The sequence below is a fragment of the Phacochoerus africanus genome, chromosome 14 (assembly GCF_016906955.1).
Source record: "Phacochoerus africanus isolate WHEZ1 chromosome 14, ROS_Pafr_v1, whole genome shotgun sequence".
Taxonomy (NCBI): Eukaryota; Metazoa; Chordata; class Mammalia; order Artiodactyla; family Suidae; genus Phacochoerus; species Phacochoerus africanus.
The window spans coordinates 4410938-4436232 of NC_062557.1; the positions used below are offsets into that span (position 1 = coordinate 4410938).

General features: G+C 52.7%; 1 protein-coding gene across 4 annotated transcripts in view; it reads right to left on the reverse strand.

The window, feature by feature from the left end:
- The window catches only part of SEC14L1 (SEC14 like lipid binding 1), a 44238-nt gene that overhangs the window by 14992 nt on the left and 3951 nt on the right, over positions 1 to 25295 (reverse strand). For 3 of the 4 annotated variants that reach the window (XM_047759226.1, XM_047759227.1, XM_047759228.1), the window contains exons 3-4: positions 1117 to 1266; positions 867 to 998 (exon numbers count right to left, since the gene is read on the reverse strand). In XM_047759226.1, coding sequence (XP_047615182.1) covers positions 867 to 998; positions 1117 to 1266 — 282 coding nt within the window. Of the gene's footprint in view, positions 1 to 866; positions 999 to 1116; positions 1267 to 2678; positions 2757 to 25295 lie in introns of those variants that run through there. The other variant, XM_047759229.1, reaches the window with a different exon arrangement.

Sequence of the window (25295 nt, forward strand, 5' to 3'; positions counted from 1 at the left end):
AGGGACTGGAGGGCAGGTGGCAGAGATAAACAGGGCTCGGGGCTGGCTTCGTGGAGAAGGGGCGATCTGAGCGGTGCCTGAAGGAGCTAAGGACGGGAGTCAGGCAGAGAGTTCCCGTCGTGGCTCGGTGGTAACAAACCGGGCTAGTATCCATGAGGATGTGGGTTGGATCCCTGGCCTCACTCAGTGGGTTAAGGATCCAGCATTGCCATGAGCTGTGGTGTAGGTCACAGATGCGGCTTGAGTCCTAAGTTGCTGTGGCTGTGGCGGAGGCCGACAGCTGCAGCTCCGATTTGACCCCTAGCCTGGGAACTTCCATGTGCCCTGGGTGTGGCCCTAAAACGCAAAAAACAAAAATTAAAAAAAAAATCCGGCATCCTAAGCCATGAGTTTTCATGGAAGCACCCCCAGCGGAGTGAAAGCATCCACGGAGCCTGTGTCATCCTGCAGCTGCTGGACGCAGTGGCGGAATGGCCACGGGCGGGGCCAGCCCAAGGCCCAGCAGGACGGACGGCTGGAGAGCGAGCCGTCACACCGCGAGGAGGTGAGTCCTTTGACCTGGCACCTCCAAACCCACGCTTCAGCTCATCTCTCGTAAGGATTAAGTTCTATCATTTAAAAGAATATTATTAAAAAAAAAAAAAATCAGGGCGTCGCCTGGCTCCCGTAACTGCAACAACAACGCCACCCATTCTGCCTGCAGGAAACCACCCCTGCCACCTGCTGACCCCACTCCTCAGAAACTGGTGACTTTATCTGATGAAGACCTGCCCTCTCAGACTAAGAAATGCACCGTTGAAAGCGACGGCCGAACAGCTCTGGAAACCAGGCGCCAGCGTGCCAGCCGCCCGAGCCCGGGTACTCACGCTGTAGCAGCAGTGCTCGTTGATGATGACCCGGTTGGAAAACGTTTCATTATGGGCCTCAATGTGCAAAGTGCGTTCCCGAGAATTCAGTGAGTTCTTCTGGACAAAATAAACATAATCAACTCCTGCGATCTTTAAAACAGAAAGAGAAAGAGAAGGGGTTCGTTAACAACCTCCGAGGGCAACGGGAGCTACGCGCCCAAGCTCCCTCTGGTCTGGGCACTGGCTTCCGAGATGCCTGCTCGGTTACCTTCTTCAGGAGTCTGGGCGCATCGATATCCAGCTTGCAGCGCCTTTCTATGACGTGAATGGCCCCGTCTTCGCTCCTGAATTCATTCACAGTGTCGCTGTCCACAAACATGGGGATCAAGGGACACGTGGGGAACCTCCTTTCATAGGCCTGGGGATACAGTTTTCAAAAGAGGAGTTGAACAAAGACGTGAGCTGACAGTCTGCCAGTCTCCCCGGAATAAAAGCATCTCTGAAAACACGTCAACAGGTCACATCACAGTTGCCCTCGCTCTTCCATCTTGGGCTTTCATTAATTGAGAGCAGAAAGACACTCAAGGAGTTCCCTGGAGGCTTAGCTGGTTAAGGACCCCAGCGTTGCCACTGCTATGGCACGGGCTCAGTCCCTGGCCTGGGAACTTGGGCATGCTGTGGGCACGGCCAAAAAACCCCCCAAAGGCTATGCTGATGGACAGGAAGACGCAACGTAACACAGACACCCATTCTCCCCACGGGACAGAGAGGGTTAACTTCCTTTCCATCAAAATGGCAGCAAGATTGCTCTTCTGTAGCTTACGGGCAGGACCATCTTCAAATTCGTGTAGAAAGGCGGAAGGACCGCAAGAGCTGCAGCGGTTTTGAAAAGACGACGACACTGGGAGGCGTCCCACGCTGGGGATTAAGGGTTCCTGCGTGGCTCCAGGAACCCAGGCTGTGTGGCACTGGCGGACGGGGACACACAGGTCATGGCAGAGCAGAGCCACATGCTAACCCAAACATGCCCAACTGATTTTTTTAAAACAAAAAAAAGCAATTCAATGGACGAAAGATGGCCTTTTCACACATATTACTGGAGAAATTACAAATCCATGGGCAAAAAAAAAAAAAAAAGACTTTGACCTAACCCCACAGCATATATAAAATTATCTCAAAACGGATCATGGACTTGGACGCCTGGGGGACGTTCTGTGTCTTGACTGCCTCACGTCAGTGTCTTGGTTGTGATGACATATGACAGTCTCCTTCGATGCCCCCGAGGGGTGAGATGGGCAAAGGACACACAGGATCTTGCCATAACATTCCTTGTGAATAATGCATTACTCACATACTATGAATCTGCCGCCGTCTCAAAATTAAAAAAAAGAAAGAAGACTGGCTACATAATTCATCCACTTTTTTAGAAAATGTACTTGGGCACCAGGCTTGCTTTGCTCTGAAACAGCCTGTGACGATCACTGAACTGAAGGTACTGCTGCCTTCACACGAAAACCCACGCCGCCCAGTGGCCCTCAGCGTCGGGAGCAGGAGACGGCGGGGCTGCGCTGTGAGTAGAAACTGAAAAAGGAAGCCCCTGCCCGCCCCCCCCCCCGGTTCTGCTCCCCTGCTGCTGTGAGATGACGGCGTGTGAGACGGAGCTGCCCCCGTGTGAGACGGAGCTGCCCCCGTGAGGCTGCAGGAAAACGGGGGCAAGGCACCTGTGTCTGCCCAGCTTCCTGGCAGCCAAGCACAGATTTAAGGAAGACATTCACGGCGCTGAAAAGACTCATGCAAGTGGGGAAATAGCCCAGACTGCTCCGATTTTACCTCTCACACGGTGCAAGCAGTTTCAGAGCGTCATCACATCAAAAACAGCTGGCCCTGGTGCTGCCCGGGAAGCGGCTTGACCATCTGAACATAAGCATTCTCCGGTCACAAGGGCTGGCACGGAAACCCCGTCAACGCCAGAGCAGCCCAGTAACTCCTGCCCCGCTCCCCGCGACCACTCCATTCCAAGCAATTCTCAGCCTTCTGGGCCGGATCTCCTCCCCTCTGGGTAGCAGCATGAATCCCCCCCCCCCCCCCCCCCCACCGCACAACTCGTGCTGCACTCCTGCTGTCTATACGCGCATGAGGTCCCGGGCTGGGCAGAGGAAGCAGAGTTCCGGGGGATACACCAGAGTGTCCTAAGAATCCGCAGGCGCCCTAAGGGCTTAAGGGGACGGATGAGGACACGCGCAGCCTGGAGGCGCCTGGAGGGACGGAGGCCTGGGAAGGCTTCGAGGAGCCTCCAGAGCCTGGAAAGGTCGGTTCACAGTCAGGGATGAGGGAAGAGCACTTCCAGGAAAGAGAACCCAGGAGTACGACCTGGAGGAACCCCCCGGCTGCCAGCAGGGACCCACAGCCGCAGAGGGGGAGATGGTGGCGCTGTGAGGGGGCACCAACCACGAGGCCAGGCCCTGAGGGCAAGGGGCGGGACCAAGACCCAGGACAGAAGGCCGGTCCTCCTGGAGCTGCCCTCCTGCGCGGGGGTGGGGAAGGAGGGACCAGGGTCGCCTTCCCAGGAAATTCATGACGGTCGCACACGGATGGGCTGGGAGGGGGCCAAGCCCGCCAGGTGACCACCGACATTCTTTGTACGGATCTACTCCCTCCCGCACTGAAATTTGTTCCAAATCCTGTAACTGCTGTCATGGAATAATAAACCACATGGTATTTCTCCTAATGCATTTTATAATAAACAACACTTAAGAAGTTTACTCAACTGCTGAGATCATACCCAGCCAAGTTCTGCACACACGAATAATTCCAGGGAAAAAAACATGCTGACTATCACTTGTTCTACACAGTGACACGGTCTGAACTCTAGTACATTAAAAAAAAGCAAACCTGGCTTTATGCATTGCAGCCTTACGACATACCAAGAAACTGAGAATACCAGGGCCTCCAACAAAACAGGCCTTTCTAAGTTATGTCGAGGGTAGAGTAAGCACTTAGCAAGAAACAAACTACTCCAGGATTTCTCCTATTTAAGCACCTGTTAGATCATTTTCAAAACACCCACAGAACCCTTTAAATTCTCGAAATAGAGTGTCAGCATAAGGCAGCGCCCACACAGGCTAGCCTTCATCTTAAAACACAGCAAAAACTTTCCACTCCCTGAACTGTTACCATCACGGAGACTCCTACTTGCAGACACCCCTGCTCTCACCTTGGGGCGCGCCCGGACCAGAGGGCCTCGAGGGCATCCGGGCTAAGGAGCCACCAGCACAGGAATCGGAATCGCTAAGCTCCTCTCCAGCGCTCTGGCCGTGTGGAAAGTGGCTGTGGGCATCAACCTCTTCCTGCCACATGTCGCCCTGCCACTAGGCGCAGGTGACACTCAGCCACAGGGCAGAGAGAAGTCCCATTTCTCCTTGATCATCCAGGAGAATAAGGACCTTACTCAATGCCTAAAGCAACGTCACTGTTCAACAAACATCTCTTGAAACGTGGACTGAAAGCTTACTAAACAAACCAGTGAGTCTAGCTTTGTGCTTCTGGGCTCACCCACCTTGGCCGACCTCTGTAAGGTTAATGAACCTGCGTCCCGTTAGCGGAGAAAACACCAACTTTCTGGAGGGTTAAGGAAAAGGAGGACGTAGAAGTGGCCAGAACCTCGTCTCTGAAACTGCACCGGACACCAGCACCCCCTTTTATTTGAGCACAAACTACAACCTATGAAGTTTCTGAAGGCTCTGAAAAATTAAAGTACTAATAGACATTCTAGCTTTATTCACAGAAAGGGCCTAGAAGCAATGACACTTCGGTTGCAATGAGCAAACCTGGCATTCACATCTTATTTTCGAAATCCCATTCCCATTAAAAAAAAAAAAAAGGAAGCTATGCTCCTTGGAGGACTGGCTGGACACGAGTCTGGGGCGAGGAAAGGTCAGGCCTAGCGTGACACACTTGTTACCGGGAGCCGAGGACGTGCTCAGTGACTGACGGGGAACCAGCCTGAAGGGCTTCCATTTGTCAATCCCAGGGCAACTGGAGCACCAGAAGAAAAAAAAGGCAAAGCATCACACACCACATAATGATGCTCAAGGAAAAGAGGCAGGGGAGGAAATTTTACAGAAAAAGGTCACCTAATACTCACGAGAGGGAATGACAGAATTAGAAGCAGCACCCTTCTGGAGCCATCAGCTTACTACAGCTGACGCAGGCCAGGCTCGTCGATGGATGCTACTGAAAGGTGCTTCTCGGAGAAGATACCACAGTCCCACCGACTGGGAGTCACTGGGACGAGGGCACCTCTGCAATGGAAAGATCTGGTGGACATCACCTTAACCCAACGACTGAACTCCGGACCATTCAGGGGACAGTGCGACGGTCCAGCGTGAAGATGGACACTCACGCCCCCACGCAGCCCTGCACACGAGACGGGGAGCCGAGAGCGAGTCAGGAGGCAACCACCAGACCAAAGAGGCAAGTCCAAACCAGGGACCCCTCTACAGAACCACCAGCCTGCCTCTTGAAAAAGAAAACCCAGCAGCTCCCTTTCGGCGCAGTGAGTTAAGGATCCAGCACTGTCACTGGGGCAGCCTGGGTCGCTGCTGCGGCACCGGTTCAAACCCTGACTTGGGAACGTCCACATGTCACAAACACAGCCAAAAAGAAAAACTGTCAGTGTTTTGAAAGATGAACAAAACCAGCACGGGACTGCCTAGCATCAAGGCGGGCGGAGAGCCGCAGGGCAACCGAGGGCAGCGCTGGGCGGGCTCGTGGAGGGAAGCAAAACAGCTCCAAGGAGGAGTGTCGGGAAGGTGACCGCACGTCACACATTGAAGAAATAATACTCTGTCTGCGTCGATGACGACGGTTGGCGGCGATGATGGTGACAGTTATGTAGGAGTACACCTCCTCTTCAGTAGTTAGGGCAAAAGAGCTCTGACATGCACAGCTTACTTCCAAGGGGTCTGTAAAAAGAGAGCCAGATAAGGCAGCTGTGCTGATTGCCCTGGCGAAAGGGATACAGGTGCTCACGCATGCTGTCAACTTCCATCGAAAATTTTCACGATAGAAACTTGGGGGACATATTAATAGGAAAAGGTAACTGGGAGGGAGAGTCCACACATAAACCACCAGAGCTTTTGCACAGAACTGATTAAATACAAATAGTCACATTTTACACACACACAAAAGGAGATTCAGTGCAGGGTTGCCCAAAGCCCAGTGTGGTGGCCAGGTGCACAGCCACGCGGGACCTGCTCCTTCCCCAGGGGCCTCCTGCCCGGGCTGGCTCACTGCAGCTCAGAGGAGATGCAAACCTGAGAGCTCAAGTGTCTGGTTTTTCAAGAGAAGCTTCCCTGCTTTTATTTCTGCTTTTTAGGGCCGCACACATGGCATATGTAGGTTCCCAGGCTTAGGGGTCGAATTGGAGCTGCACCTGCCGGCCTACACCATAGCTCACGGCAACACCAGATCCTTAACCCACTGAGCAGGGCCAGGGATTGAACCCACATCCTCATGGATCCTAGTCAGGTTCGTGACCACTGAGCCACAGTGGGAACCCCGAGCCTCCCTAGTGTTAAAATCCTTTGGGGCCAAAGCGCCCACGTTGGCAGGCCTTCCGTTTTACCTCTACACTAAGAAGCCTCCAGGAGAGAAGTAAGGAAGAACCCCACTGTTTCGGCTCCTACCAGGTTCCAATCACTGCATCTGAAAGGCCCAAGTAACTTCCAAATGTCGTCTTCTTCCGCCAACTCTCTGCACCACTGTCATCTTCTAATCCCACAAAACATTTATCAAAGACAAAAGCAAGAAAGCTGAACCAAAGGAACTCCCGCAGAAGTAATGGTTTCAGAGGGGAGGAAAGTCCTTTGGTGCCTCCTCTTAAGAGGCAAATCGGCTTTGCGAAGAGAAACAACGACCCGAGTCGTCGGTTCATCTTTGTTTTTAAATTCAGCGATCGCTGGACGACAGTAAAAGCAACACTGAAGCCTTTTCCATTTGCCGAGAGGAAAGCTGCTCCCGGTACCGAGCCTCCTCCTCCACCCACTCTTCCTCTTTCAAAAGGGATTTCGGAGCCTGCAATTTGGGAGCGTGGCAGCAGGACTTTGAGTTTTTAAGCAACCTTTGAATGCAACTGTGACATATTCAAAGCTAGTACTGTGCTAAAGAAAACCATATTTTAGTGAAGATACTTCAACTGGAGAATGGATGAGCTTATTAACACTGCATTCGGCCAGGAAAAGCCATTTAAAAGAAATTTCACTCCAGGAACCTACCCTTAAATCGAACTGGGTTCAGACCCAATTTAGCCAACAAACCAAGCCCGTGGCTTTCCCTGAGCCCCGTGGCTCTTCGATGGCACTAGACATGACCCCCATTCACAGATCTCCTTCTACCTGGGGAGGAATCAGTGAGCCAAAAAACTAACTGGGGCTGAGTCTCTCCCAGAAGTTGCCAGTGCGCCAAGAAACACATACACACCATCTCAAGAAACTGTGGCTAATTGACCCAAGTCCTCCGAGCTGTAATTCACTCCCCATCGACATAACAGGCACGTGAAGAGGCCCCACCCAGCAGGATGCTAAGCTTCCAGAGAGGACCACGGGGAAGGCCCGGGAGTGGGGCTTATGACAGGCGAGACCTAAGAACGCAGAACTGAGCAGCAGCAGCAGCAGCAGCAGAGGGACCTGGGGGCGGGGGACAGGGAGGGAGGGACACACACACACACACACACACACACACACACGGGAGGAGCTGTGCTGATGCAAACACTCAGGCTGCGCGGTTCAAGAAGGCGTCCTGAGGTCTTGATGGGGGGCGGCTTCAGAGAACGAAAGACAAGATGGGAACATTCCCGGTGGGAGGAACAGGAGGTACCGGGCCTGCTGCCACAACGCAGAGGCTCATAAACATCTAAGCCCACTCCAGGTACGGAAAGAGACGGCCATGCAGGGAAGCTGGGAGCCTGCAGTGCATCTCACCCTAACACCTCATCACAGCCCAGTCCTTCCTGGACCTTTGGCTCCACCTCCGAACCGAGGTTCCAAATGACATGCTACTTGTGAAGGAGCATGTTCATACCTGAAGGACACTCATAAAAGCCAAACTTAGGAGACATGTGAACCGTGTTTTTAAATTTATTTATTTAGCCATGCCCACAGCACACAGAAGTTCCCCGGCCAGGGATGGAACCTGCACCACAGCGGTGACTCGAGCCACAGCAGTGGCAGTACCGCGTCCTTAACCTACTGAACCACCAGGGAACTCCATGAGCTGTTTTTTTGTTTTGCTTTTTCTTTTTTAGACCCACCTGAGGCATATGGAAGTTCCTGGGCTGGGGATGGAATCCAAGCCACAGCCACGACCTTCACCACAGCTCTTGCAACGCCAGATCCTAAACCTACCGCACGACAGCAAGGACTCCCACAAGCCGTTGTAGAGAAAAGCTGTAATCTAGTTAGTCCTGATACACTTCATCCATCCAAATACTTACTGACAACCCAATCAGATGAGCCATTTTTCAAATCAGTATAAGACCTGCAAACAAGAGTAAAACAGCACACCCAATTGTGCCATGTAAATGCTGTATTTAACCCAAAGTCATTTCCTTCAAACACCAGTCTTCAGTGAGACCAAAATATTAAGTCGCAACAACGGACTGGATGCCCACTGGTAAGAGCAAACTAGAAAATACAATGATTATGCTAAAACTAAAGATGTATATGTAAGTTTAATATGCTCCAAGCCATTTCCCTCTAAGATCGAATACGTCTTAAGTTTAAATTACGCATTTCCTAATTCTTAGACAACCTCCAGGCCACGGTCCTGACAACACACTTTCCCCAGAGATGATGTTTAGTCTGGAAAAGATGTGTGTTCCCCCTCGGGTGCCCCAGGGTCTAAGGAAAGGGCATCTAGGAGACTCATGACGATGCCCAAGGACCCCGTGGGAGAGGCTGGTTTCGTTTCTAGAAACTTCTCATCGAGGCGTGATTATGATATTATGGAAAGCACAACTGTAGCTGAAAGAACAGATGAATGTGCTGCTCATGTAGCATGCGCCAAAACGCTTGCAACTCCAAATATTTCAGACACTTTTTTACCAGGAACACATCCACCCCCCCCCAACGCCCACGCCCCCAGTTAGCATGTGATGCTGCAAGCCAGCTCTGTTTGCCTTTTTTTAGGGCCACAGGTGCGGCATATGGAAGATCCCAGGCTAGGGGTTGAATTGGAGCTGGAGCTGCCAGCCTACACCAGAGCTAACGGCAGCGCCAGATCCTTGACCCACTGAGCAAGGCCAGGGATCAAACCTGCATCCTCATGGATGCTAGTCAAGTTCCTAACCTGCTGAGCCACAACAGGAACTCCTCTGTTTACTTTTGATACAGGAGGCATTTCAACTCGCATCACTCTGCACCACGGCGGGGAAGGGCAGACCCTGGTGAACGACGGTGGGAATTCCGCCTCAAACACCAGTTTCTTTCACTCCTTTGCTCTGCCATGAAATATTCTAAACGTGAAACATTTCTGTTAAAGGATAAGAAACTTCAGGCTCTCTTCTCAAATCCACATCTCCTCTCTGGGGAACAGCACACGCCCTCAGGGCATTCGTGCCAGCTGGGCTGCAGAGCCGTGCGAAGGAGAAGTCGCTATTTCCGGTGACCATCTGCGTCCCGGGCCCTCCGGCCCCGCTGGACTCCCCTGTCACCAGCTGCCCTTTCACTGACCTTCAGGCGACTCAGCAGGCGGCAGTGACACAATTCTAAGGACCTGGTAAAAAGTAGCCACAAAATTAAGACCTGACATGTAAAAAGTTTTACCTCCACAGAGAGGGCAATAATGTGATTTATCCATATGATGCTGTTTTTAAACAGTGTCCCCAAAGAGGAGAACAATCGCAGGGTCTTGACGTCGTAAAATGATGAGCGACGCCAGACGGTGCCTGACGCCACCGGGAAGGGCGGACGTGCTCTGAACGCCCACGGCCGGTGCCGGGCTCTGCCTGGACGGCCACACAAGCTGGGGCTGAACAGTCCTCCCCGTTTAAGACTTTCTGCCCGTTGCTGTCCTAACCCTTTGGGTCGCAGAAACAAGTACCCGTACATGACACCCCCCCCAAAAAAAAGTCCATGAGCAAAGGAACAAAGGAGTGGGTTCAGAGGCACAGCAGGAAGCATCAGCCAAGAGCTGGGACGTCCCCCGAGCAGCGGGCAGCCGACTTGCGGTCGTGACTGCACACGCACCCACGACAGGCGTGTGTCCTGCCACCTCCCCGTTCCTGGGTCACAGCACAAAGGAGTACGTGTCCGTGTTTCACAAGGTTCAGCAAAGGCGACCGGGGCCTTCAATCATCGAGCTGCTGCCATGAGGACAAGACGAGCGGGAAAACGACTGTGCGCAGAAGGAAAACCCCCATCTCGATCCACCTAAAAGGAGGCTCGTTCACACTGGCTAAGGTCTCAGCCGAGGCCTCCGCTAACCCTCCCCGCCCTGCTGGCCCAACACACAGGCGGCAGCTGCCCGGCGCGCCTCCGGGCATTCAACAAGGCCTTGTAGGTACTGGATCTTAGAGTCTTTTTGCTTTTCCTTCGCGTTTTGGCAGTGTATTCCTCTTCAAGAACTGCCAGGCAAAATCCCCGCAAACTGTGAACACAATTTAAGAGACGAGCCGTTACCAGGTGTTCAAATACCACCAAAGATACTCCAGCACGCGTCATCCTGCATCGGCTCCATTTCTAATCGGGACGAGAAAACCAAGGCCACACTTGTCCTACTGCGTCGCCTTTGGAGAACATCTCAAGACTGGCAGCTCCGACAAGAGCCTGGGGTCCGGACTTCCCGCGGGCTTATGATCTTGAAGAAAACCCCCGCTGACGTCTCTGGCGGGCCTATCCGGGATCATTTGCCCTCGGAGCCCCGTCACTTGGCTCCTCGTCAGAGGTCCCCAGATTCCGGCTTGCAGCACCCTTGGACGCTCGGCAACCTCTCCGTGGTGTTCCAAGGCCAGAGGAAACCATTCCTTACATTATTAGGTCCAAACAACTGAAAAAGCATTTGTGTCTTAATACCTTAGTAACCCTTTGAAAAAAATCACAGTTAGCTTGAAGGAAAACGTGTTTTTGTTTCAGTCCTAAATAACCAGAGTTATTTGAGGAGTGAGTACCTCTGAGAGTCACGCTGCTGCTGCCCTAAACACGGACTCCTCTGTGGTGCTGGCCTTTTAACGCAGCAGCCACTGCAGCCCCAGCTGCACAAGCTGTGACTCCACCAAAGGAAACGCAGTCTGACCTTGAAACGGCGAGCTACCTTGAACTTGGAGTCTGCGGTGTTCAAGAATGTGGAGGATAGCTGTTTCCTCAAAAGTTAAAAACGTCCTCCGGCCCCAGGGTGCCCTGGAGGGCCTCGGAACACAGTTTGGGAACTGGGCTTTAAATCTTAGTCATTCCTTCACAAGTCCCTCTGCCGTAAATACAGTATTCAAAATGCAAGCACGTGAGCCTCCGTCCACGACTACCCTCCGCTATCAAACCTTCTATCGAGTTCAAAGGGTCCAGTGTTTCAAGCTCTCGACCTCCGCATCAAGGCCTTTAAAAATCTGAGAGAGGAGTTCCCGTCGTGGCCCAGTGGTTAACGAATCCGACAAGGAACCATGAGGTTGCAGGTTCAATCCCTGGCCTCGCTCAGTGGGTTAAGGAGCCAGTGTTGCCGTGAGCTGTGGTGTAGGTGGCAGACACGGCTCGGATCTGGTGTTGGCACGGCAGGTGCAAGGCCTGGCACAGAGGAATGCCCACCAATCCCCCCCGGAGAGAAGGGAACAGGACCCCAAGGCAGAAACTGTCTTGAAATTGTTCTCCACCGCCCCCCTCCCCCCCCCGCCCCATGGCACCCCGCCCTGCTCTGCCTCCCAGTTACTAACAGCCTCCGACTAAACTGCTCTAAAAGTTTAGTTAAAAAAAGTTAAAAACAGGATACGGTTTTGTTTGAGACCAGTTACAGCCTAAAATTTCCTTCATGAAAAACAAACATGAGCATCACAAACACAAAAGGGCGATCCCTCCCCGCCCGCCCCCCCAGCACGGAGACGAAGCAGAGGCAAGATATCTACGTCCTGCCAGTCTCTGCGGACCTAAGACCCTGCCTTCCGTTCTCAGCCTCACCAGGCAACACTCAACTAAAACACCCGTCAAAGAACTATGGAAGGACGGATCATTTAAAAGAGCTGGGCCGACAAGCCACTCAAGGGACCAAGGGACAGGCAGAGAGCATAACACAAGAATGTCCCCTCCCGAGCAGAGGCTCGGCTGCAACCCTGGCCGAGTATCAAACAAATCCCAACGTGAGGACCTGGCTGGTCGGGATTCGTGACACTGGAGCAAAATCTCTAACTCAGGGAGATGGCGTGCGTAACAAAAAAACCCCTTTTAAAAGGAAAAAAGTCTCCTTGGACCTTCGGTGTTGACCAGTTATTTTTACTATGTGACTTAAATCCGTACCAACAAGCGAGGTAAAAACTCGTATCATTTTAAAACTCGGACCAACAACGTGCATTTAACGGGAAGGGTGACAATCTGCTGAAGACAAGTTCCTCCTTGGCAGGAACATGGGGCTGATCGGCGGGCACAGCTGCTTCCAAACGCCTGAGATGCTGTTTGAGGACTCGCCACTCCCACGACTTTTCTTTCCGTAAACCTTTATCTGCAGAGTCCCCTGTCTGTGAAGGCACTTAGCTTAGACTTGGCTCCAACACATCATTTACACATTAATTCCACCTCCATTCTTTTCGTATTTGCTTTCAACCATTACAACAGTATTGCTTGGCAAACAACCCAATCAAAGAATGGGCTGAAGACCTAAACAGACATTTCTCCAAGAAGACAGGCAGACGGCCAACAGGCACATAAAGAGATGCTCAACATCACGAATTATGAGAGAGATGGAACTCAAAACCACACGAGGTACCACCTCACACTGGTCAGAACGGCCATCATAAAAAAAGACTACAACCGGAGTTCCCGTTGTGTCGCAGGGGTTAACGAATCCGACAAGGAACCATGAGGTTGCGGGTTCGATCCCTGCCCTTGCTCGGTGGGTTAAGGATCCGGCCTTGCCGTGAGCTGTGGTGTAGGTCGCAGATGTGGCTCGGATCCCGCGTGGCTGTGGCTCTGGCGTAGGCTGGTGGCTACAGCTCTGATTCGACCCCTAGCCTGGGAACCTCCATGTGCCGTGGGAGCGGCCCAAGAAATGGCAAAAAGACAAAAAAAAAAAAAAGACTACAATTAACAAGTGCTAGAGAGGGTGTGGGAAAAAAGGGAACCCACCTACACTGTCGGTGGGAGTGCAAATGGTTTGGCTGCTATGGAAAACAGTATGGAGGTCCCTTAAAAAAAAGAAAAGAAAACTAAAAACAGAACAAACAGAACTGCCATATGATCCAGCAATCACACTTCTAGCATATATCCAGAGAAAACAAATAATTCCAAAGGATACAAGCACCCCTATCTTCATAGCAGCAATATTTGCAACAGCCAAGACATGGAAGCAACCTCAATGTCCATCGACAGATAAATGGATAATGAGGATGTGATGCAGAGTTCCTGTCGTGGCTCAGCATTAACACACCCGACTAGTACCCATGAAGATGCAGGTTCGATCCCTGGCCTCGCTCAGTGGGTTAAGGATCCGGCATTGCTGTGGCTGTGGTGTAGGCTGGCAGCTGCAGCCCTGATTCAACCCATAGCCTGGGAACCTCCATATGCCACAAGTGCAGCCCTAAAAAAAAAAAAAAAGGATACACACACACACATGAGTATGATTCAGCAATAAAAAAGAATGAAATAATGCCATTTGCACAAACATGGGTGGACCTAGAGATTATCATAGTAAGTGAGGTCAGACAGAGAAAGACAAATACCGCATGATATCACTCACATGTGGAATCTAAAATATGACACAAATGAACTTTACTTAAGAAACAAAAAGACTCAGGCATAAAAAACAAACTTATGGCTACCAAAGGGGCGGAGGGGTGGTGAATTAGGAGTCTGGGATTAGCAGACAAACTACTACATATAAAATAAACAACAAAGTCCTCCTGCATGGCACAGGAAACTATATTCAACATTCAGTGATAAACCCAAATAAACTATGTGTATATATACACATATACGTACATACATCTGAATCGCTTTGCTGCACCCCAGAAACTAAGATAACATAACAAACAAGAGCAAGACACATACTGTCTGATAGCACTTGGCTATAAACATGGTAGGCTTTTCAGTTACCAAACTAAAAGCCCAACATTAACCGATCCCTGCTAGGAGAAGGAACGGCTAGGAGTCAGGAGAGGTGAAGGCATTCACCTCTTCAGGTAGGCCTTTGTCCTCGGGCATCCTGCCCTGTCGCTGTATCTCGAGGGTCACCTCTCACAGGCCATAATCCTTTAAGCCCTAGGCCAACAAGAATGTCTGGGCCGCCACGAAGGGTTTCTCTTCCCTTAGTTTTCTCTATTTAAAACAGTCACATGACAGAGCCATGAAGCAACGGAATCCAAGACCTGCCACGACTTTCCAAACAACTCTCGATCCATAAACTCCCTTCCCTAATAGAGAGCAAAGTGAGTGTGTGCGGCAGTAAAAGCAGCGGCTTTGCATGCTCTCCCTCAAACTAAGCTGGATGTGGCAAAGCACGGCTTAACCTTCCAGAGGGTAAGAAATAAGCTCGTGGACTTCCGAAGAGCATTTGGTGTTCCAGGGAATTGCAGCTGTCAGCTTTTAAAGATCCCATGTGTTTGCCCACATAAAAGAATGCAACGAGCTCTGGAAATATTATCCGGCTCCATGAACCAGAATAAAAACTCCATCGTCGGGAGGCGGATGGTAGGAGTTGGTTTAATCCATCAGGAAAATATCAAGCGCTGCGGACTGAACACCCGGCCTACAGGTCGTACCTCACCGACCCCGGGGCGTCTGACCCTCTGCTTTCTCTGCCTCTTCCCTCCCCGTGGCAGGTCCCACCTTTCCATTCCAGGGGACCGCCCCCAGCGAGCTCACCCCACTACAGCTGCTTTCAGCTGCTGTGCTTTCGGTGGTAAGAAGCTAACGGCAACGGTAACCCTGAGATGCAAATTAAAGATGTATTCCGAATCGATGGGATAAAATTCAGTCGTTAACGCGTCAAGGACTTGTCCTTGGCATCTGGAATCTATCAAATATCAAAGACAGACAAACAAACAGAGAGAAATACGCACTTAGTTTTGATAGACATTACGGTCAGCTAGACTTTAAAAATGGAAAGACGACAGCCAAGGAGTTGGCTGCATGCATAAACAAACTGGGGTGTGGGTGTGGGTGTGGGTGTGGGTGTGTGTGTGTGTCAAGGATTATTCAACCTTAAAAAGGAAAGAACTTTTGACACACTACAACATGAATGAATGAACCGTGAAGACATGCTACGAGAAATAAGCAAGTCACGAAAGGCCAAGTGCTCTGCAATTTCTCCAATAAGGAATATCTGGAAGAGGCACTTTACAGAGACAGAAAGTAGAAGGGGGTGGCGCCTGCCAGGGCTGGGGATGGAGGGGTTAGTGCTTAATGGAGACAGAGTGTCATTGTGGGAAAAGGAACGCGTTCTGGAGACGGAGGCTACCCAACAATGTGAATCTACTTAATACCACTGAATTGTACACTTAGAAATGGTTACAATGGTAAATTTGGAGAGTTCCCATTGTGGCTCGGTGGGTTAAGAAGCTGACTAGTATCCATGAGGATGCGGGTTTGATCCCTGGCCTCACTCAGTGGGTTAAGGATCCAGCGTTGCTGTGGCTGTGGTGTAGGCTACAGCTGTAGCACCAATTGGACAGCCAGCCTGGGACCTTCCATATGCTGCAACTGCAGCCCTAAAAAGCAAAAAACAAACAACAACAAAAAAGGTAAATTTTGCTATGCATATCTTATCACATAAAAAACAGAGTACAGATCTACTCCAGGAGTTCCCACGGTGGCTCAGCAGTAACGAACCCAGCTAGTATCCACGAGGATGGGGGTTCCACCCCTGGCCTCGCTCAGTGGGTTAAGGATCTGGCGTTGCCGAGAGCTGTGGTGCAGGTCCCAGACGAGGATCAGATCCCTGTGGCTACAGAGTAGGCTGGCAGCTGCAGCTCCGATTCGACCCCTAGCCTGGGAACGTCCACGGGCCGTGGGTGCAGCCCTTTTAAAAGAAAAAAAAATACTTAAGGGAAATAAACCAGTGGTTCACAAAGCCGCGCAGGCATCAGAGCCACCGCCAGGCTTGTGAAGGCAGATTCCCCGGCCCGCCACAGCCGTCCTGACCCAGGAGAGAATGGAGTTCAGAATCGTTAGAATCTGCATGCTGAACCAACTCTGCCTTAAGAAAAGTAAAAGGAAGACAAGAGGCATTTAGAGACGAGCTTTCTCAGTATAAACAGCATAAGTCCTGTAATATCACCAACATCTCCTAATTTACTCCTTAAAACGTGTACCTTGCTGCTGTTACACGGACTTGGACTTGGTTTTTAAAATATACACAGGTATAAAAGCAGCAGAGAGAAAAACAATTTTATGATCAGCACTGCCTAAGGCTACAGGATTTCTCAAGAGAAAGAGTCACGTAACAACCAACTTCTCAGGTGTAAACCTGCAGAGATGGCGCAAAGGCAGGTAGAATCCCTCTCCACCCGGGTCGAGCGTTTTGAATGAGAGTCTATGTTCGGCAGGGGAACCACGGCGGCCGAAGGGTTTCTGTGCTCGGTTTTCACCCCCACACTAAGTGATACGTAAACCAGGACAGGTTCTCAGTCAACTAGAGGAACCGTAGGCTTCCGTTCACTTGCCATAAACCCTGTTTTACTCACAACAAAAATGACCTGTGTCAGCTTCCTTCCAAACGTGATATGGTACAAGCAGTGACTCCAACCCAAAGTGTCAGTTCCAGGGGGGCCTCCTGCCAAAGGTTTCACTACCGGAGGCAGAAGTGACACAGAAGCAAGAGCACGCGCCCCAGGACTCGCCTCTACTTCAGACGGACAGGCTCGGAGGCCTCACTCTATGCTCCGATGAAAAGCGCAGTATTCTCGTTCCCACCCCCAAGACGCCGGTGTGACCACAGCAAGGCGGCCACCGGCGAGGTGGGACATCGGAGCCCAGAGAACTCCTAAGAGAACTGAAGCGGCCGGGGACGGGGATGGAGCGAGGCACCCTGGGCAGGCTGCAGGGGCGCACGAAGACCACGAGACACAACAGGGCCCTCGGGAGACGGCGGGGGATCCCCAGCCTTGGCCATGGGGCGGGTGGGGCCTCGCAGGTGCAGACGAGGCTGCGGAGACGTCAGAGGGGCAGAAGGGGAAGGGCTCTGGGCGGACCTAACGCGTCAGACCTCGCCTCACTCGCCTGGCATTAAACTAGCAGGTGAAGTGAAGGGACAGGGTGGAGGGGGGTCAGAGCCCAGTGGCCACTGCGGGATGGGACGGAAGGGCTGCGATCTGAGGCTGAGCCTGCACTGTCAGAGCGACAGGTTCACACCCAGCTCGGAAGACACCCTTGACGGGCAAAGTCCGGGCATCCCTGGGCTGAGGGCAGGCAGGGAGGCTGCCAGGTCACCTGGGTCTCGGGTCTGAGGGCGGGGCACGTGGTGATGACGCTCACTACAAGAGCAGCTCAGGAGTTCCCCGGTGGCTCAGCGGGTTAAGGATCCGTCATTGCACTGCTGTGGCACAGGATCAGTCCCTGACCTGGGAACTTCCACACCACATGCCACAGGGGTCACTGAAAAGAGTAAAGGCAGAGCTTTTTGGAGGAGTGTGTGTGTGTGTGTGTGTGTTTCCACTGGGGTGCTCTCTGTGCCGGCGGGAGGAGGGGGTGGGATCTGCTTCAGGTGAACTAAACCTGCATCGCGATGGACGGTCAGGCGGAGGCAGCTGTCCCAGCAGGGGACTGGCCCCAAGTCTGGAAGCTCCCGCTTGGAGGCTGAAGATAAGCTTTGAGACCTTTGGTTTATAAAGTGACAGCTGAGGCCACGGGTTTAAATGCGGCTGCCCGCGAAGAGATGGCAGGTGAGAGAGAGACTAACCAAAACCCCTGCGATGTCCAGAAAACACAGAGTATTCAACGAGGGGGTCTCAAAAGAGCAAACTACGTTCTCATTAGAGGAAGAGTCCTTCTGTACCCAAGAAGGCCAGGTGCTGGGTGGAGTGAGAACGGCAACGGTGAGCAGAGCGGAGGACCAGGGACTCGAGAGACCTGCCATCAGCTAGTTAATCAAACACGCCAGACATTAGGAACTGACGCTATGGGAACTCGGGTGTGCACAAGCACGTGAACAGGGCACCAGGGACCAGGTGTGCACAAGCGCGTGAACAGGGCACTAGGGACCAGCTGTGCACAAGGGACCAGGTGTGCACAAGCGCGTGAACAGGGCACCAGGGACCAGGTGTGCCCAAGCGCGTGAACAGGGCACCAGGGACCAGGTGTGCCCAAGCGCGTGAACAGGGCACCAGGGACCAGGTGTGCCCAAGCGCGTGAACAGGGCACCAGGGACCAGGTGTGCCCAAGCGCGTGAACAGGGCACCAGGGACCAGGTGTGCCCAAGCGCGTGAACAGGGCACCAGGGACCAGGTGTGCCCAAGCGCGTGAACAGGGCACCAGGGACCAGGTGTGCCCAAGCGCGTGAACAGGGCACCAGGGACCAGGTGTGCCCAAGCGCGTGAACAGGGCACCAGGGACCAGGTGTGCCCAAGCGCGTGAACAGGGCACCAGGGACCAGGTGTGCCCAAGCGCGTGAACAGGGCACCAGGGACCAGGTGTGCCCAAGCGCGTGAACAGGGCACCAGGGACCAGGTGTGCACAAGGGACCAGGTGTGCACAAGTGCGTGAACAGGCACTAGGGACAATACTCCAGTGCAAAAACGTGCAGGAGAGACCTATGAAATACAGACGCGGATTTCTGAATGGAAAAAGGATTCCGTACAAATCACGATATACATGTATATCCAAGGCTAGTACTCCTAACATCCAATTGTACCTTTTTTTTTTTTTTTGTCTTTTTGCCATTTCTTGGGCCGCTTCCGCGGCATATGGAGGTTCCCAGGCTAGGGGTCCAATCGGAGCTGTAGCCACCGGCCTACACCAGAGCCACAGCAATGCGGGATCCGAGCCGCGTCTGCAACCTACACCACAGCTCACGGCAACGCCGGATCGTTAACCCACTGAGCAAGGGCAGGGACCGAACCCGCAAGCTCATGGTTCCTAGTCGGATTCGTCAACCACTGCGCCATGACGGGAACTCCCCAATTGTACCTTTTAAGAGAATTATAATGTAATACATGGTTTCTGCTGTGACCTGTGACGTTATTCCACTGAAAGTACATAAAGCTGGTTCACTCCTTTTTTTTTTTTCTTTTCTTTTTGACCCGCCCCGCCGCAAAGGGAGTTCCCGGGCCAGGGATCAGATGATCTGAGCCTACAGTTGCAACTCAGCCACAGCTGCGACGGATCCTTAACCCACTGTCCCAGACCAGGGATTGAACCTGCGTCCCAGGATGCCGTTGATCCTATTGTGGCCACAGCAGGAACCCCAACACTGTTTCACTGTTGTCCAGGTTAAAAAAAAATCAAGAAAGAAGGATCGGTGCTACATGCCAACCCGACCCTCTCCTTGGTACATTCTCTGAGAGCTTCCCCAACAGAGCATCCAATCCAGGGCTCCAAGGAACGAAGCACGAAGCACTGACCAGCACAGCAGCGACGCCTCCCGCCCCCGACGGGGCCAGACTGCGCCACGCACTCACTGCAGACCTACACAGAAAGCGCTTCATCAGGCCTGCCAACAAATTCCCGCCTCTCGACTGCTCTCTACAAACATTCGGATCAATGAAGTGGGTTAAAAAGTAACTATAAATGGAAAGACCCAGTTTAACTTGGAAAAAAATGTTTTGCATCCCATTTGCAACTCAAAATTACAAAGGACAATCTCAGGACCAAAGGGGAGAGGCAGGGTTTTAACTGTGAGCTTCAATCTCTATCAGCAAATATTTAAACAGAGCTGCTAAAAAGGAGCTGAGCTGATTGATTTGAGGTCTGCGCCTGCTCCCCCGGCCCCTCAGCTGTAATGAACAATTCAATCAGCAAAAGGTTAAGGTCTAAATAGGACAAACGGCCCAGTTTCGGTAACAAAGCAATGACATGAAAGGCAACAGAGAGGAGGGAGGGAGGGAGGGAGGGAACAGAAGAGGCTAAAGACACGTAGCAACCCACCACCAAGGTTCACGGAAGCAGGATCCAGGCGGTTTACAGGCAGACCCTGCTTCCGACACCAAGGCGGCCTGAACGTGGATCGGGGACTAGATGCTGCCAAGAATCATCAGAACTCTCGTTAGAAAGGAAACGGTCCCCACAGTGGGAGGTGCATCCTGAGGGGTCTGCATGCGGCGATTTCTGACATCTGCTTTCTACACACCAGGGGAAACAAACTGGCAAGATGCGGACCCTCGGGGGCTGGCCCGTGGGTACCTGGGCGCAGCCCGAATTTTCCTCCTACTTCCGGATGCTTGACATTCCCGTAACACCAGGCTCGGCTTTTTTTTTAGCGAGAACAGGTAACACAAGGAGGCAAAGAGCTGAAGCAGATCCCGCTTTATTTCCCCTTGAAATATTCCCTTACTGAACCACAGCTGTCTTCGCCCTGGCACATTAAAAGCAATTCACAGTGCAGAATGTGTTGGGAGAGTGGGTTTAAGAGAAGGGAGAAGGCCTGGCTCTGTACAAAGTGGTGTGTGGTGGAAGCAGACTAGAACTGCCCATTTTCAGAATGAAGTCAATGTGCTCCAACCCAGCTTTTTTTTTTGTCTTTTGTCTATTTAGGGCCGCACCTGCAGCATATGGAGGTTCCCAGGCTAGGGGTCCAATCAGAGGTACAGAGGCCGGCCTACCCCACAGCCACAGCAATGCGGATCTAAGCCGCATCTGCGACCTACACCACAGCAACACCAGATCCTTAACCCACTGAGCGAGGCCAGGGATCAAACCCGCATCCTCATGGATACGAGTCGGATTTGTTTCCGCTGCACCACGACAGGAATTCCTACATCCCAGCTTTTAAGAAATGCAGTAAGACTCACACTACGGCATTCAAAAATTTTATAAATGAGAAGACTACAATCTCCCCAACTAAAAACTGACCAGGACCCCAAATATATCATCAGAGAAAATGGACCATTTCCCTCTATTTCTAGACTGAATAAAACTGGTTTTAAGGTCAGCTACCCCAAAACGCAGACTGCTTATTCCTTTGAGGAAAAATAAATTCTACTGCATATTAAGCTGACTGAAGATCGAACAATACTTCAACTAATGAAAAAGGTACATTCCAACATCACAACTTACCGTCAGAAACTTGGAAACTACAAAAAGGTCCAGGGGTAAAAATTAGGATGAGCGGAAGGAGAGGATTTGATTTGAAAGGAGAGGTGAAAGGTGGAATGAAAATATTTCCAACTAAAATAAAGCAAAAAACCAGATATGCATGGGACTCAGGTCAGAGGAAGAAAAGACAATTAGAGGGAAGGGGACAGGGCTCACCCATCTTCAGGCAGGAGGAAGGGGTGGGTGAAGGCGGCTTCCGAAGGCGGCCACCTGCCTCGGAGCACGACCGGCTCGGGCAGGACCCGTGCTCCTCCGCCCCAACCAGCCAGAGGAGCAAGCTGGAAAAAGGTGCAGCGGGGGATGGCTCGAGTCCCCAGACACCCCCTCCTTGCTGCACATCTCTCCCTCACCCCAGAAAGAGCAAACCTGAGGATCTCCGGGTGAGGCTGTTCTCAGACCGCACTGCAACAGACAAGCCCACCCCAGGGCCCCCACATGTCCCCTTAGCCCTCCAGATGTGTAAACCCTGATGGAGGAAATAAAGCTAAAATATAAACACGGGCATCTCTGGGGTCTAAAGAGACCCTCGCATTCACAGTAGAGTCATCTGCTGACACAGAACTGATCTACCTCACCTTATATCTCGGGGGGCGGGGGGGCGCTGGCTATCAAAGGGAGTGGGGCGGCCACGGAGGTCGCTGGGCCCTGCCTCACCCCGTCACCTCGTGCTCTGCCGAGTTCCAGCACCTCCCCACGACGCCCTGATACGGGAGGCGGCCGAGGCACCGGGCTGCAGCGCGAGTCTGCGGCAGGAGCCAGGCTTTACTCCCAGAGCATCGGGGCCACCTCGCTTCCTTTCAGCCTCTAGTCGTGGGGGAGACGGAGACACCTGAGGGGAAGGCAAAAGCAGCAAACGCTGGAGAACACACCGAAAAAGCAGACGCAGACGCAGCCAAGGGCCCTCAGTCAGGGCCCCTGCCGGCAGAGAGGGCTTGCCTGCTCCACCTCGACAGTGGCACTGCCCTTACGCTGCTCTGGGGAAGGGGGTCTCGACGGGGTTTTGTGTAATTGATGAAGCTCTCAGGAAAGAAGAAAAGCAGCTTCATCACGAAAGAGCCTCGCTCTTCAGGAGGCTGGTTCGCAGAAGGATCAGCGGCTGCTGCGCCTTTTCCACGGAGAAAACCTGACCTCCCGGCTGAAGAGAGATCACGGGTCCCGCCGCAGGGTGGAGCTTCCACTTGGAACCCACTTCCCAGGTCCTCCCACTCGAAGCTCCAGAGACGGCGCGGACACCAGCCGACCGAGTGCCTCGGTGCCTCCGACGTGCTTGAGCCACACTGGAGGGAACCAGAGAAGCAGCAGAGCAGGTCTCTGCCCTCGAGGAACACGTGGGCTCATTAGAGAGCAACGCTGGGGAACCTTCAGGAACAAAAGCAGCACCAGCTACAAGCAAACCACCTCCCTGACTCTGCGGCCGGAGCGGGGAGCCGGGGCAGGGAGCGGGAGAGGAGCCCGGAGGGCTTCCTGGCGGCGTGAGGGAAGGAGGTGCGTCAGCAAGACCAGCCTAGCCGGCGAGGGAGCTGAGAGCTGAGGCCAGGAAGGAAGTGTTGGGGGGTGGGGGGGGCACAGCGAGAGGCAGCTGGGGACAGGGACAGCGCAGAGTCAAGGCACCGGTCACGAGGGGAAGTCGGCAGGACTATATGATGGAATGAATGAAGGGAGGAATGAATGAAGGGCCTTGAAGAAGCAAAGCAGTGGAGAAGGGTGACGACTAGTGACAGCGGTCACTCAGAGGGGTTATGACAGACACGGAGAGGTCCCTCACCAGCGGCCTGACAAGTGCAAACAGCGCCGGGCAGGAGCACGCTGCGTGGCCCAAAGGTGGGGCGTGTCAGCAGATGACCCCTCGGGGCTCCGCCTGCAGCGCCGGAAAGAGGCCCTGCTCAGAGGGAAAGGGACACGGATGTGCCTCGAGGGCGCAACCTCAAGACGGGTCTGCTAGAGGTGCAGAAGCCCAGGGGGCTCCGGAGCACAATTCGGAGCCGGGCTGGGGCCGGCGGGCGAGGCGGGGACCCGCCCAGGTCCAGGGAAGCCCTGGGGGAAAAGGGACGGGCGAGGTTACCACTGGGGGGGGGTGGGGGTGGCAAACGCATCGTCGGGGCCTCCCGGTCACACGCTGTCCACGTGGCAGCTGTCCTCAGGCGACCCAAGGATCAGAGACGGGTCCTGGCCCCCTGCTGCTGTGACCACAGAGCCCCCGCCCTCCACGCCCCGCGTCCCAAGCCCCCTCCGGCCTTTACAGAGGGGCCTCTAACAGCAGGAGGAGACAGCTGCGCCCCAAATGGCTGAAGTTTTAAAATGTGTGTCTGACCTCAGGAATTTCAAAATCAAACACTCCGGCCCCAGCCTCTCAGAGCCCGACTCCCACCCTAAGCCTCTTCCCTGGGGTCACCTCACTGGGGCCGTGAGACCAGAGATCCTTGGGGGCACAAGACGCTGGAATGTCCTTGGCTGACCTCCTGCTCCTCCCACAGGTCAGGCAGGGCCGCCCCGGGGAAGGTTTTTTGGCTGAGCCTGGAAAAGTTACAGACGTCCTCAAGGACAAGAATCTTCACAAAAACCTTCCAGCACACACTTCCCTGGGGGAGGGTGACAAGAGCCCAGCACGTGCTCTGCGCCAACTGGGGAAGCTTGAACATCTCTGAGCCTCGGCTTCCTCCCCCTCCGCGGGGCTGAGATGCAGAATCTCAACTCACAGAAGCCGCAACCCCCGGTCCCGGGCTGATTTCGGAGAAAAGAACATCCCCAAAGATGCCACAAGTGCCTGTTGAACCCCTCCCTTCAATTCTGTCTGTTCACCATTAAGGTAAACGTGGGGTCTCCAACCTACAGGTACACCGACCCCGAAACCAATGATACGCTTCCATTCCATCAACCCAAATCTCCTGACATGGACACCTGCTACCTCAACGCCATGCCGGCAGTTGCAAATGACACCACCACTCTGGGTTGAAGCGAAGCATTCCCTGGACAAGAAGGGTATTTACTCCAGCGTTCACTCCAGGACCCCGTCAATTGAGACTCGGCTCCACCTACCAAGACCCACGACTACAAGCCGACCACCACTTCCGTCCCTGTCACACACTGCAATTACTGGCGCATGATCTCCTTTGGAGATTTCAGCTGAAGCAATGGTTCTGTTCTTTTGGCTTTGCTTTTTAGGGCCGCACCCTCCGCATATGGAGGTTCCCAGGCCAGGGGTCCAATCAGAACTGTAGCTCCAGTGGCCGGCCTACACCGCAGCCACAGCAATGCCGGATCCTTAACCCACTGACCAAGGCCAGGGATCAAACCCGCGTCCTGATGGATACTAGTGGGATTCAATTCCACTTGAGCCGCGATGGGAACTCCCTCTAGTTCTGTTCTTGCATCAACTGTACACCTCCTTCCTCTTTCTGAATGAACTGAAAAGAACATTTTCAGCATAACTCTTTCCTACCATTGCGTTTCCTCAACGAGAAAAAAAAAAAGGCAAAGAAAATACGTTGTAATGTTGTACAATTACAGTCTGAAAAGTAGCAAATGCCACCCGGAATTTCACTACAGACTTAACAAACATTCTAGCTTCTATCTAATTCTGGAGGAGGAAAGGTAATATATTTCACTTTCAGGTTAAAAAATATTTTCTGACAACTCAAAAAAAATTACTACTGCACCAAAGCAAAAGCAAGTGAAAAAAAAAAGTTAATGTTCAAGGATTGTGGGGGGTTCAGAATTTCTACTTCAAAGTCTTCTGTAAATCCGCGCGTGAAAGCAGAAAGGCACGCTGTACTATTGTGAAAACAGCGAAGCAAGGAGGATAAGGAAGCTGAACACTAGACAATCAAAAGACGTCTCTATTAAACCGAGTGTTTGCAGAAGACATCAGTCTTTGCCTCAAAGGACCAAGGTTGAATGGAGATTTTAAAACCGGCCTTAACGTCCCGGAAAACATCATGCACCAATCACATGCGTGTCCCACCGTGGGGTGGGCCGGGGGAGCTCTGGGCCTCACTGGCCCGCCACCACC